Below are 13953 nucleotides of genomic sequence, written 5' to 3' on the forward strand. Positions count from 1 at the left end.
GCTCAAATCCGTCAAACAGCGCATCTCATCAGACATTTTAATCCCAGTTACAATATCACAATAACGTGTGAGTGATGATAAAATTCAACAATCCTCAGATTCCTCGTAATTCATAATCCACAAAGACCACAATCCACGCATAGACACTTCAATTTTATGCTTGAATGAAACACAATCCGGGCGCTCCGTTAAGCAAATCTACAGCGGAGAATATATGAAACTAATCAGAGCCAAACGGCCGATAGGTTTCATTCATTAAAAATATCCCCGCGGGATTCACATTTGCAATGCGCCGTTATTAAAATAACCACATGCAGCGTGTATCGCGACTCCGAGCGCCGTATATGACGTGCATTATTTTATTTAGGACAAAGTAAATCTATAGGCTGAATATGATTTATTATCAGCATTTAGTTCTATTATTATACATTTCAAAAGCCCCCTCTAGGAAAACGAAGCACAAAAACATAATTCAGAATGGTATAATGGGATCTAGACTGTAAGAAATATTTCAGGAAGCGAGCTGGCATTTCTTTGCGGGGGCGTGCCCATGGTTCATCCAGCTAACTGAACTTAACCCTGCTCCGGACCAGGTTCAAACGTTCTGATCGGTTACCATGGTGATTTAGAAAATCCGACTTCGGGGAACCGAAAGGTCTGGCTTAAGTCAAGCTATGCTGAAAATTATCCGGCTAACTCAGTTAGCCAGGTACGGGGAACGGGGCCCTGGCTGTATTAGGCGACAGCACTGAACGACAGGTGTTCTACTGGCTAAGTGTAGTTATTTTTTTACGACAAATTAAAAACCTTATTCTAACTTTATTTCAACCAAATTAAATGCTTAAACAATAATGTTAGTGATAGAAGGGAACTCATTTTGTGTAAAAATGGAAAGCTTGCCAATGTTCATGAGGCAGAATTATTACAATAGCCAATAATACATTTTCCCAATGATAAATCCCTATACGGGTGGACCGCACGGGAAACTAAAGTGACGTCAGACTATACCTCCCTATACTGTAAAGCACTCTCTCCATGGTGCTGAAACATTCATCTTGGATTTGCCAAATCTGTGTCTTCGGAGAGGTAAGGCCAGGATGCCAGTAAAAACTATGAAGATGCTATTTATGTTAGACTACAATTAAATGTTTCTTTCTACAGTGTTACAGCCATTTGGCTTATGTGACTATTGTTCCCTATAGGCTAATTTGAATGTAAGAGATGTTTCATATATATATATATATATATATATATATATATATATATATATATATATATATATATATATATATAGATATGACTGTAACTAAATTAAAACTAAACTAAATGTTATTACCGCTTCTGGGTGTAGAATCAAGGGAGCCAGTGTAGACAATGTAGTCACTTCAGTATAACATTATGAGAGATCACAAACACTAAATTATAGCCTATTGAATGAGTAGGGACTCTCAAGTTCAAGTTCAAGTTCTTTAATAGTTGTCATACAGAAGTACAGAATACTTTCATACAAAATGCTTCTTACTGTTACGCTCCAGAGACTGTGCTAGACAAGATAGTATCAAATAACATAATATAGCATGTAATTTAGAAGAAGAAAAATGAGGTCACAGTGTTCGGTATAGACATATGTACAATGTTCTGAGTTACCATATAATATACAATACTATGCAGTGTACTAATGTACAGTACTATCTAGTGCAAAGCAGAAATGGGATGAGGTACAATTTTAGGTACAATTTACAGTAAGGTGTACGAGTTGTAGTGCAATCCTTCATCAATAAATATAAAGTGTGGGGAGTGGGTGCTACAGTGTGTTTGTTTAAAGTGGGTGTGTGCTATAAAGTGTGTGGAGTGGGTGCTACAGTGTGTTTGTTTAAAGTGAGTGTGTGCGTGTGGATGTGTGTGCTATGTGCGTTTGGTGGTTGTTGTTGTGTAGTGTTCATTCATTGTTCGTTTAGCAGCCTGATGGCCTGGGGAATGGGATAGAAGCTTCTTCTGAGTCTTTCTGTGCTCGCCTTGAGACTCCGGTATCGCTTGCCTGACCGCAGCAGTTCAAAGAGGCAGTTGTTCGGGTGACTGGAGTCTTTAATGATTCTCTTAGCCTTGCCCGTGCAACGCTTGTTGTAAATGTTCTGGAGGGTGGGGAGCCCCCCTCCAATTGTGCGTTCGGCTGAACGTGTCACTCTTTGTAGTCTGCTTCGGTCTTGTGCAGTGCTATTCCCAAACCAGGAGGTGATGTTGCCGGTCAAGATGCTCTCTATTGTACATGAGTAGAAGTTCTTAAGGATCTTCTGACTGACTTGGAACTTCCTTAGGCGCCTGAGGAAGTAGAGGCGTTGTCGTGCCTTCTTCACAACACTGTCAATGTGTGTGGTCCATGTCAAGTCCTCGGATATGTAGGCTCCGAGGTACTTAAAGCTGTTGACTCTCTCAACCGGTGCCCCGTCGATGCTGAGGGGGCTGTAGTCCTTGACCCCCGACCTCCTGAAGTCCACAATCATCTCCTTTGTTTTGCTGACGTTCAGGGAGAGGCTGTTTTCCTGGCACCATCCCGCCAGGACCTTGACCTCTTCCAGGTAGGCCCTCTCGTCGTTGGCAGAGATCAGGCCCACCACCACTGTGTCGTCAGCAAATTTGATGATTGTATTGCTACTCCGCTGAGCCACACAGTCGTGTGTGTACAGGGAGTAGAGGAGGGGACTCAGAACACAGCCCTGGGGGGCCCCTATGTTGAGGGTGATGGATGAGGAGGTGCAGTTGCCTGCTCTCACCACCTGGGGTCTGCCAGTCAGGAAGTCCAAGACCCACTGGCAGAGGTCATAGCCCAAGCCCAGGTCCCTGAGCTTGGCTATGAGTATGGAGGGGACTATGGTATTGAATGCCGAGCTGTAGTCGATGAATAGCATTCTCACATAGTTCCCCTGCCTCTTGTCCAGGTGTGATGCTGCTGTGTGCAGCACATGGGCTATGGCGTCCTCCGTGGACCTGTTGGGGCGGTATGCAAATTGCAGGGGGTCCATGTTGATGGGGAGGGAGGAGCAGATGTAGCCCTTTACTAGCTTCTCAAAGCACTTCATGGCTATGGAGGTGAGAGCTACAGGGCGGTAGTCGTTGAGGCAAGCAGGCTTGGATTTTTTGGGTACAGGGATAATAGTGGACTTCTTCAGGCAGGTGGGGATGACAGCCTGTTCTAAGGACAGGTTAAATATGTCAGTGAATACTGGGGCCAGTTGGTCGGCACAGACTTTTAGGACGCGGCCGGGGATGCCGTCCGGACCTGCTGCCTTCCTGATATTCACTTTTTTAAAGGTCCGCCTCACCTCATGCTCTGTTACCCTGAACACTGCGCCTCCATCAGCAGCCGACCCCCCCCCCCCCCCCCCCCATTGCCGTGGCTTGTGAGCTGGTGTTGTTATTACCAGCATCAAACCTCGCATAGAAGGTATTGAGGTCATTTGCTAAGGAGATGTCACTGTTCAGTTTGAGGGAGGCGCCTTTGTAGTCTGTCATCGTTTTGAGCCCCTGTTTTGAGCCCCTGCCACATCTGGGACCTCTAGTGGTTGGTAGGTAATTCAACAGCATGGCACAGTCTTTATAATTGGTCTATATAATTCTATAATAAGCAATTAGGACACAGTAATCTTGTGCTTTTAATTAATAATACATTAATAATAAAATTGAATACATCTAAATGCCTATATTTCGATTGAAAAATGCTTTATGTAAACATGTTTCTGACATAAGTATTCAGTACTGTCCCGCAATTTTCTGTCCTGCATGTTTGGATGATACATATTATTTGGTCACCCTAGCGCAGAATAGACCTCTAACATAGAGTCAAATAAGACCCGATGTCAAAAACAACATGTTTTTGTTAAAGAAAACAAATAATATAGACAGAAGCCCGGGTTTTCTCAGCGGTTGTTTTGAATGTGTTTACATGAAATAATGAAAGCATGCCTCTGGCCCTGAGCTCAATCTACTGTACAAGTCTAAATCTCCATGAACACACCAAGGCAGCAGCAGTAGATGGAATACTTTAGAATTTCAACAGCGTTTCAACACAATAAATGCAAATGGAATCTAATAAGCGGGGACTCATTTTGCGGATTTGATTCCCCCTGCTCATATTTGCACATTTTCTTTCTATAAGAAGATTTACACCACAAGCATACTACTGTAACTAAATGAATCAGACCTTCCCCCTGGGAGGCGCCGTAGTCTGCCCATAATGCAGACTACCGGTAATATTTCTCTATTTTTGCCAGCAGATAAATATGAAAACTGCAAGGCTGTAGAGACTTTTTACAATATTTGTTTTTTATATAATTGTTTTGTATCCCTAAAGGACAATTATTTAAATATTACCTTGACGTACATTATAACATTTTCTTTTGTACTTTTTGTTGAAAATAGAATAAAAAGGCTCATTCTGTGACACGGTTCAGAGATCAGCATGTGCACAGGGATTTAAAATGAAACGAGTCCACAAGGTTCGACATTACCATCTTGACGTTTCATTGAAATTCCAAAGCATCCGTCTCCTTGTTGCACAATACCTCTTCCCCCTCTCTCCCTCTCTCTCCATCTGCTGCCCTCTCTCGCTCCTTATCCCTTTCCTTTGCCCTCTTTCTCTCCTTCAACTCTCTCCTCCTCTGCTTTTCCAGTATCTCCTCCTTTAGCGCCTCCTGCTGAATGGTCGACACTAGGTCAAAGATGTCTGTGTGCCGCTACGGACAAGAGGGACGGCCGGGAAAAGGAACGTGTCTTTAAAAATAATTCAAACCAAACTGAACATGGAAATGTGATGGTGAGGTGTGTCAAGGACTCATGGATGATGAAAGTCTCAACTGTGTCCACTGTTACCAAAGATTTATATATATAGACTGTTACTCACATCAGCCTTGGACTTCTGCGAGGACCTCTCCAGCACATCATCACAGGACAGGTCAGAATCCTCAGAGAAGCTCAGGTTTCTGTTGGATTTCAAGTCTGCAACATATATCAGGATAACAATAGTGTTAAATAGCAATCAGATATACAAAGGATTTGACACCACCGGGGTCAATGCATTAATAATTATTCATATATATTCTTGCATAATAGTACAATAAACCTGCTTATAGCGCAATGGAAAGACAAACGGAAAGTATAATTTTTTTTTTAAATATGTTTATGTATATTATATACCAAATCAATTATAAAGCATATTATGGGAGGGATTTCTTTCCCCCTGTGGAATTTGGCAGGGCCTTATCCAACATTGCTGCAGAATGGTGTAATACTCTACTCAAACTATTATCACTGTAACCGTGAAATCAGGACAATGATGACAGCTTTCAACTCCTCCAAAATCTCCTGAGCCTCTATCTCACCTGACGACCTGCCGGTGGGAGACGTTCTCTTCATCCCAGAGTCCTGAGTGGTGGAGCTGGAGGACGGTGTGCTGGGACATGACTTGTCATCCTTCTTCTTCTTGTCCTTCTTGTACCCCGAGAAGACGGCCTTCCACAGTGACTTGTGCTTGGGCGGTGTCTCTTCCGTGCCAGAGAGCCTGCTGCTCTCGTTCTTGGCTTTCTTCTCCTTCTTGCGCGGCGAGAAGAGGGAGCTGCGTTTCTTGCTCTTGCCCCCGGAGGAGGCGTCGGACGAGGCCACAGAGCTGTCCAGGCTCTTGTTGCTGCTGAAGAAGCGCTCAGGGAGAGTCTCCGCCTTCTTGGACTCCAGCGCTCTCATCGCCGACGTGTCCGAAGACACCGACGACTTCTTGCCCTTCCCGGAAGAGTCCGAGGTCACGTTCCAGGCCACCTTGGGTGAGGCGCCCTTGGCCGCGTCCGATTCTTTCATTTTGTTCAGCTGCTTGGCCATGGCGTCCTTCAAAGCCTGGCTCTTGACGGACTTCTCCCTCGCCCGTATTCTCTCCTCTGCGATCTCCTTCGCCTCCGGGGAGAACTGCGTGACTTTCTGGGGCCTGGTGATCTGTGTGACTGGGATGTTGGGTTTGCCATTCTCCATGGCCAGAGCCAGGTGGAGGGGAGGTTTGTTCCCGTTTGGTCTGCTGGTGGGTGGGGTGTAAAACCGGTCCTTGCTCTTCTCCGGCGTCCGCTCGTCGTAAGTGTCCTCCACGTCGTCCGCGAACGGAATCTCTGCCACGGTCTCCACGAATGACTTTCTCGCCTCCTCCCGCCGCGGTTTCTTCTTCTCCCGCATGACCACCACCACCGGCACCGCCGCCACTCCTCGGTCCGTGACTGGCGAAGTGACTGTCACGGTCCTGGGGGCAGGCTTGGGCATGGGCGCGGGGCTCAGCTGGGTTTTTGACACGGGAACAGACACAGGGCTCAGCTGGGTTCTTGGTGCAGGCACCGGGGACTTTGCTTTGGGCGGCGCCGGCTCCTTGGCAGGCGGGGACGCGGGGGGGACTATCCCGTTGCCCCAGGACACCTGGTGTTTCTGCTGCCGGAGAATGGCCGGAGACTGGTTGACGGGCACGGGTGGCGGCGGGCTGGAGGGAGGGGTGAGCATGGCAGAGTCTGAGGTGTTGTAGCTGTCGCTGGTGGCCTGCTGGCTGGTGGCCATGCTCCCGTTGAGGCCCAGGCCAGAGCTGCTGCTCAGGTCCCTCCTGTCGGAGCCATTGCTCTTGGGCTCCGCAGGAGTGATGGGAGTGATGACCTGACCCTCCAGAGTGATGTTGAGTCTGCGGATGACCGAGCGCCCGGTGAAGTGAGGCTTCAGCTCGTCCAACGGCTCTGGAGAGTGGGACTTTGGGGAGGAGGAGTCCGGGGTAGGAACCACGAAGCTCTTCTCGAATATTCTACTGCTGCGGTCCAGAGGAGTGAGACCCAAGCTCTTCCTGATCTCGGCGCTCTTTAGCCAGAATTCCTCGATGATGTCAGTCTTTTTAGCGTCCTCAATAGAGGAGTCGAGGGGTGTCGAGGGCTCTGGGCTGGCCCTGTCCGATTTGACCATGGGTGTGGAGGTGTGTCCTGGGACAGGCTGAGTTCTTACAGGGGAGTCAGAGGTGAGAGGGGAGGAGGGCTCATGGCAGGGCAATGGCTGAGTGCAGATAGAGGGCAGGGGGTTACCCGTCAGAGGGCAAACGGAGCGATGAGGGAGGACCGGAGGTTTGGTGGTGCAAGTGTCTGGTAAGGGGACAGGCTGGGAGCAAATGGGGGACCTGACTGGGGAGGCGACGGGTGACTTGGTGGTCGATGCGGGAGGCGAGGTAGAAGTGAGAGGAGAGGAAACAGGAGGGAGAACATGGGCGAGGGTTGTATCGGGAGCAGGAGAAGTGCCAGGAGAAGGGAATTTGGCAGGGTCAGAGGACGGGAACGGAGAGACGGGAGAAGCAGGAGAGGGAACTTTGGAAGGGAACAGAGAAACAGGAGAGTGGACTTTGACAGAGGCTGAGGAAGGGAACGGAGAAACAGGAGAGTGGACATTGAAAGAGGCTGAGGAAGGGAACAGAGAAACAGGAGAGGGGACTTTGACAGAGGCTGAGGATGGGAATGGAGAAACAGGAGAGGGGGCTTTGACAGAGGCTGAGGAAGGGAACGGAGAAACAGGAGAAGCAGAAGAGGGGACTTTGACAGGGGTAAGAGCAGTGGTGGGGCACTGTGGACTCTTGGCGATTGGAGATGGAGTTGTCCTCTCAGGCTGGATGTCCTCCAGTACACCAGGCTCTGGGAAGAAGTGTGTGCTGGGGGATTTTACCCGGCAGGGGGGAGACACCGCAGTTATCTGGAAGACAAACAGGGCAAAATCAGTACTAAATAATAGGCACAATCTATAGACCACCAGAACAGAGTGGCTTTTATGACACACTTGATGGGTGCTTAACTGGGGTGGAGGGCGTAGAAAAAATCCTTATTGGGGACTGGAACACGGACATGCTACGTAAAGCAGCACCCGTCTTCAAGGCCTTCAGTAGGCTTTGTGATCTGCACGGCCTCAGCCAGCTAATCACCCAACCCACAAGGGTGTGTGAATCAACCCAGACTACCATTGACCTCATCCTGACCTCCGACAAGTCCATGATCTCCAATAAAGGGGTTATAGCATGCGGGTTAAGTGATCATTATATGATATTCTGTTCCCGCAAAAAGCTAAAGCAAAAGGCTGGCTGTCACAAAACGGTCACATCTAGAGACCTCAAAACCTACTCTAGCGAGGCCTTTAACCTTGAACTGAAGAGCCTGGACTGGTCAGATGAACTCAATGGTACACTGGTTGAAGAAACCTGGCTTGGCTTCAAAAACAAATTCTCAACAATACTAAACAACATGGCCCCCCTAAGAACCACCAGGGTAAAAAATCGCGCTGAGCCGTGGATGCACACTGAAATACTGACCGCTATGAAAGCCAGAGACAAAAAATGCTCTGAATTTCATAAAAGTCAGTCAAAGCTTACCAAAAGCACGAGCAGTGAACTCCAAGCCCACATGACTGAACTCAAACTAGAAAGAAACAGACTAAGAAATGACGTAAACTCCATGATAAAAACTGCAAAAAAAAATTTCATCAATGACAAAACTGAGGAAAACAAAAATAAACCACGTGAACTTTGGAAATTACTCAATAATCAACTAGGCTGCAGTAAAAAACTTAAAACCAGGTTCTCAAACATAAACATAAAGACGGACAACACGCTCATCACAGACAAACTGGATGTAGCCAATTACTTAAACACTTTCTTCACAAACATAGCCACAACACTGGTAAACAAACTACCCTCCCACTCAGGGCAGTATGGGGTAGAACACATAGTAGCATACTACAAGAACCTAGGCGTCCACAAAGACGATTTCAAACTGGAAATGGTAACTACAGATGAGGTACTCAATAAACTGAGCGCCCTCCAACCGAACAAGGCCACTGGCCATGACAACATCCCCTCCAAATTCCTCAGAGACTCAGCAGCCGCCATCACCCCAGTCATCACACACATAATAAACCTCTCCATAAAACAGGGACACGTCCCCAAGGACTTCAAAATAGCGAGAGTAACACCCCTGCACAAAAAGGGCAGCAAATTAGACCCAGGCAACTACCGCCCTGTTTCTATCCTTACATCCATCTCGAAAGTCATGGAAAAAATAGTATACGAACAGGTCGAAAAGTACCTTACGGATAAAAATCTAATCTACGAATTCCAATCTGGCTTCAGAACATCCCACTCCACTGACACATGCCTTCTCTATTTGAACGACCACATCAAGCAAGAGGTGGACGCGGGCAAATACTGCGGCATGGTGATGCTAGACCTACAAAAGGCCTTCGACACTGTCAATCACACCATTCTGATTGACAAGCTAAAAGCAATTGGTTTTGATAGTTTATCAGTGAGCTGGATACAATCCTACCTGGAGGGGAGAGAACAGATGGTGGAGGTAAACGGTACCCTATCCCCCCCCCTCACAGTGAACTGTGGTGTTCCACAAGGAAGCATACTAGGACCACTACTGTTCCTAATTTATGCAAATGACATGTTGTCAGCTTGTGACTGCAACTTGTTCCTGTTTGTGGACGACTCAGCCCTGCTGGTCTCTGACAAGAACAAGTTACAGGTTGAAAAAACCCTCAGCTCGGAACTAGGCAAAATCTGCATATGGCTCGCCGACAACAAACTATCATTACACATGGGCAAAACAGAGTCCATTCTCTTCGGTTCAAATAACAAACTCAGCAAAACCGACGGCTTCTCAGTTACAGTGGGTGACAATATTGTCACAAGGAAAGATGAAATTACCTACCTGGGTTCCATCCTAGAGGCTAATCTTTCCTGTGACAAAATGGCATCCAATGTAATAAAAAAAGTCAATCAACGAACTCGATTCTTGTACCGGATCTCCTCCCTGGTAAACAAGAATACCCTGAAGACTCTGGCAGGAGCACTCATTCAAGGGTACTACGACTATGCTTGCACCTCATGGTACCAAAGCACCTCAAAGGCACTAAAAACCAAATTACAAACATCTCAAAACAAACTAGTCAGACTACTGCTTGACCTGACTCCTAGAACCCACCTCACCCCTGCACACTTTGCCAACCTAGGATGGCTTAGAGTAGACGACAGAGTACAGCAACTTGCAATGGGCCTGGTCTACAAGATACACTACACGACCAAGGTACCCATGTACATGTCAAAATACTTCCCAAAGGTCAGTGAATACCACGATCACAACACCAGAGGGAGCTCCACAAATCATGTAAAACCCAGATTCGGCTCAAACAAGGGACTAAACACGTTTCGCAATTATGCCACAACAATGTGGAACGCCCTACCCAAAGCTGTAAAGGAATGTGAATCACTACCCACCTTCAAAAACACTCTCAAAGAACACCTACGGGAGACTGCAATTCAAAACTGGCCCCTACAAATGTCCTAACCCAGTTGTACAATAAAGACCAAGCATGGCTTTGTCAGTATTCCAATGTACAGCCCCACCCAACCCCACGGTCCCCACCCCACCTACCCAACCTCCTCCAATGTACAGTTTCTATGTCAAATGTATGTCAGTATTCCAATGTACAGTGTCCCCCCCCCCCCTACCCAACCCCCCCCCCCCCCCCCACCTCCAATGTACAGCCCCACCCCACCTACCCAACCTCCCCCAATGCACAGTTTCTATGTCAAATGTATATACACTCTTTTTCTGGATTTTTTTAGTATCACAAACAGTACTGTATTTGAAAATCTGGTATGTCATAAATGTATAGATGTAGCAGTACTGTCTATCTGTATGTCATGTGTGTCATATGCTGAATTGAAAATGGGGGACCCTGATGGAAACAAGACGAAAGTTTTTCTCAGGTCTGCATCCTCTTAACAATTGTATGTATTGAGCTGTACTGTACTGTACCCATTCTGCAATCTGTTAATAAACTTTTCAATCAATCAATCAATCAGGATTAGATAAAGAACGTGGAAGAACCACAGAAAACAAACACATGGTTTAGAGGTGGGGAGTTACTGACCTGTGTCTCAGGCTCCGGGGAGGGTTTAGCTGGTGAGAGGACAATGTCCTCTGCTTTCTGCAGTGGGCAAACACTGGATGGATCTACAGAAACACCATGGTGGGACAATTTTATAGGCAATTATATGGAACCCGCACTTCAACAAACTTAAAGTTGTTCAATAACAATGCACTCCTGATTGGAAAACGACCTATAAGATACCCTAAATGGGAAAAGCAGGGCATACACACACTAGGAGATGTTTTCAACAAACAGGGTTTTTGTAGATATGAAGACATACATAAAAAATGTAATCTCACCAGTTCCACATATTATTTTTATGCACAGTTATTGGTATGTTTGAAGGCTCATGGAGTCCCATTAAGGATACCAATTGAACACCACAGATACCATAAATTATTCTATGAAAGAGAGACATCGAGAGGTTTTGTATCAGATTTTTATCATCAATTACTAACGTCCTAGTATGGAATCCTCCCCCTAGACTCAGTCTGGAGGAGGGATATACCAGACCTGGAAATAAATTTTGATTGGCAAGAAGCCTGGGCAAACGTTCGACTTGCGTCACGTAACCCGGACCATCAACAAATTAATCTTAACTATATTCATAGGACATACCTGATTCCTATAAGATTGAACAGAATGGGACTTAAACAAGACTCCAGATGCTCCTTATGTACAAATGGGGATGAGGGTACATTTATGCACATGTACTGGGCTTGCCCACCAGTTAAGATATTCTGGAAAGAAGTGTCCCAGCAATTATCAAATTTCTTAATTCTGAATATACCTGTACACCCCTCTGTATTGCTGTTGAATGATGTTTTTGAGTTTGCAGTCCCTATACAGCTAAAGAGATTAGTTTTATCTGGTATCACAGCGGCTAAAAAGCTGATAGCATCACAATGGTTTCAACCGGAAAAAATTTGTCGGAAGGTTTGGATTCTTGCATATCTCGATGTGATTTTTTTTTGATCAAATTTTTTTATTATTACTTACATGAAACAAGACAACACATTAATCACAATCACTATTTGGTCATCTATTAGATAGTTCCCCTGGAATTTTGAATAAAAAATTTAAAAAGGTTGATATCTCGATGTGATTTATCTAGAAATATCTACAGCAAGAATTTTAGGTGTCAGTGAATCCAAAATTGCAATGTGGTTAGAAGTGGTGGAGAGAATAAAAGCTAGCATATGAATTGTAGTGCCTGGTTAGGAGCGAATGATAATGGATGGATTATCCAGGTGGGGGTCCGGGGGGGGGGGGGGGGGGGAGCGAGCGAGAGCATATGTGTGTAGGGTATTAGATAGCAAGTATTAGGTGCAGGGGTGTAGCTCCAGATTCTGGGCTCCATGAAAGAATGTATTTGTAGGCCCCCAGTGAATGCGAGCGCGTGTGAGCGGATTTTTTTTGGCCATTTTTTTATTGATGAAAACTAGGGATGCTCGATATTGGCTTTTTTACCGATACCGATATTCCGATATTGTCCAACTCTTAATTTTCGATACCGATATCAACCGATATCAACCGATACCGATATATGCAGGGTTTCCCCCCCAAAAAAACGGAATAATTTCAGGTAACTAATCATTTCACTGTATGCAATATTGTTATTGTTTTTAATTTTTTTTTAAACCGATACCGATATTTTCCGATATCACATTTTACTGCCGATATCCTATACATTCGGATCAGCAGTTCAGCACCTGCACTGTTGGTGGGTAAGCCTAGTAAAGGATGTCGCATTGCGTTCATCTTCAATGAATGGACCAATGCAATAGTCTACCAAAGCCCCCCCTCTCTCTATATATATCTCACACACACACACACACACATACAGTACACACACACACACACTTCAGAAACAAACATAGTATCAATGAGAGCATCAATAATACACCTGAGTGATGTCTAGTGCCCCCCAGTGCTGGGCCCTTGGAATCATCCTAAGCTACCCCCCCCCCCCCCCCCCCCCCCCCCCAGCTACGCCCCTGATTAGGTGTATATCTCGTATAATACATTTATTTAAATGGTGATTTCATTGGATGTGTACCGTTAATTAATGCTTGTATATCTAATTGTATGTTGTTATGTTTATGTTTATGTGTATGTTAAAAAATAAAATAAAAAAAAATATATATAAAAAAAAAGAAAAAAAAAAGTTGTTGTTTTATTGGTGTCAAAGTGCAGTACAAACGTTATGTGAGCAGGCCTTCATAAGTGCACATTAGGACATCTTCAAATAAATGAACAGTATTACAAAGTACTACATATGCTAGAAGAAATGTACCTGGGAACATATTTGTATTATTCTCACGGTACTAAAGAAAGGCACTAGCATGTATTCATGCTAATTATCAACTGACGCAAGTAAAGCGAGCCAATACTTCTCTTTGCGTTGTATCTGAACGTATTATCAGTCTCTTACCAATACTGGAGTTAATTCCCAGGCTTTCCGGCTTCCCATCTTCATCAGGAAGTGCTTTGAGTTTCTCGGACTGATGCAGGCGAGCTTCAGCTTCCGCGTCTGAAGGAATATCATCTGGTAAACAAAATTAAATACACCGTTGTAAAATGTCACAATACACAGGTTTCTAGGTACGAGTATACGGTTGTCTCTTTGTTTTGTTTTCAACTACTATATTAAACATCATATTGAAAGCAGACGATTTGTGTCAGACGACCAGTCGTGGGAGTAAGGAATGCTTAGCAACATTTGAGAAACCACCATCACTCCATCGCCCAAATTGGCTTCATAAAAAACTAAAGATATTATCTGTAAAGGGGGCTAGATCATGAGATATTATTGCTGTTGTTTGTATTGTTGTGTTTTCTTACCCTGATCCATTTCTGTACCAGGCTCCACCTCTTCTGCCTGCGGATCATCGTCCTCGCAAGCCTCTGGGTTGACAAGAGAGTTAGAGAAGAGTGAGTCACCAGGGTCTGACGGTCTTATGGAGAGGGAACATACTC

At 45.3% G+C, this 13953-nt stretch overlaps 1 protein-coding gene across 1 annotated transcript in view; it reads right to left on the bottom strand.

Annotated features, from left to right (window-relative positions):
- Positions 1-13953, bottom strand: part of mical3a (microtubule associated monooxygenase, calponin and LIM domain containing 3a) — a 228196-nt gene that overhangs the window by 22495 nt on the left and 191748 nt on the right. The window contains 5 exon segments of the mRNA XM_084335409.1: positions 4898-4992; positions 5376-7737; positions 10975-11057; positions 13409-13522; positions 13819-13881. Coding sequence (XP_084191535.1) covers positions 4898-4992; positions 5376-7737; positions 10975-11057; positions 13409-13522; positions 13819-13881 — 2717 coding nt within the window.

This window comes from Notolepis coatsorum, assembly GCF_963971535.1.
Source record: "Notolepis coatsorum genome assembly, chromosome: 18".
NCBI classification, from domain to species: domain Eukaryota; kingdom Metazoa; phylum Chordata; class Actinopteri; order Aulopiformes; family Paralepididae; genus Notolepis; species Notolepis coatsorum.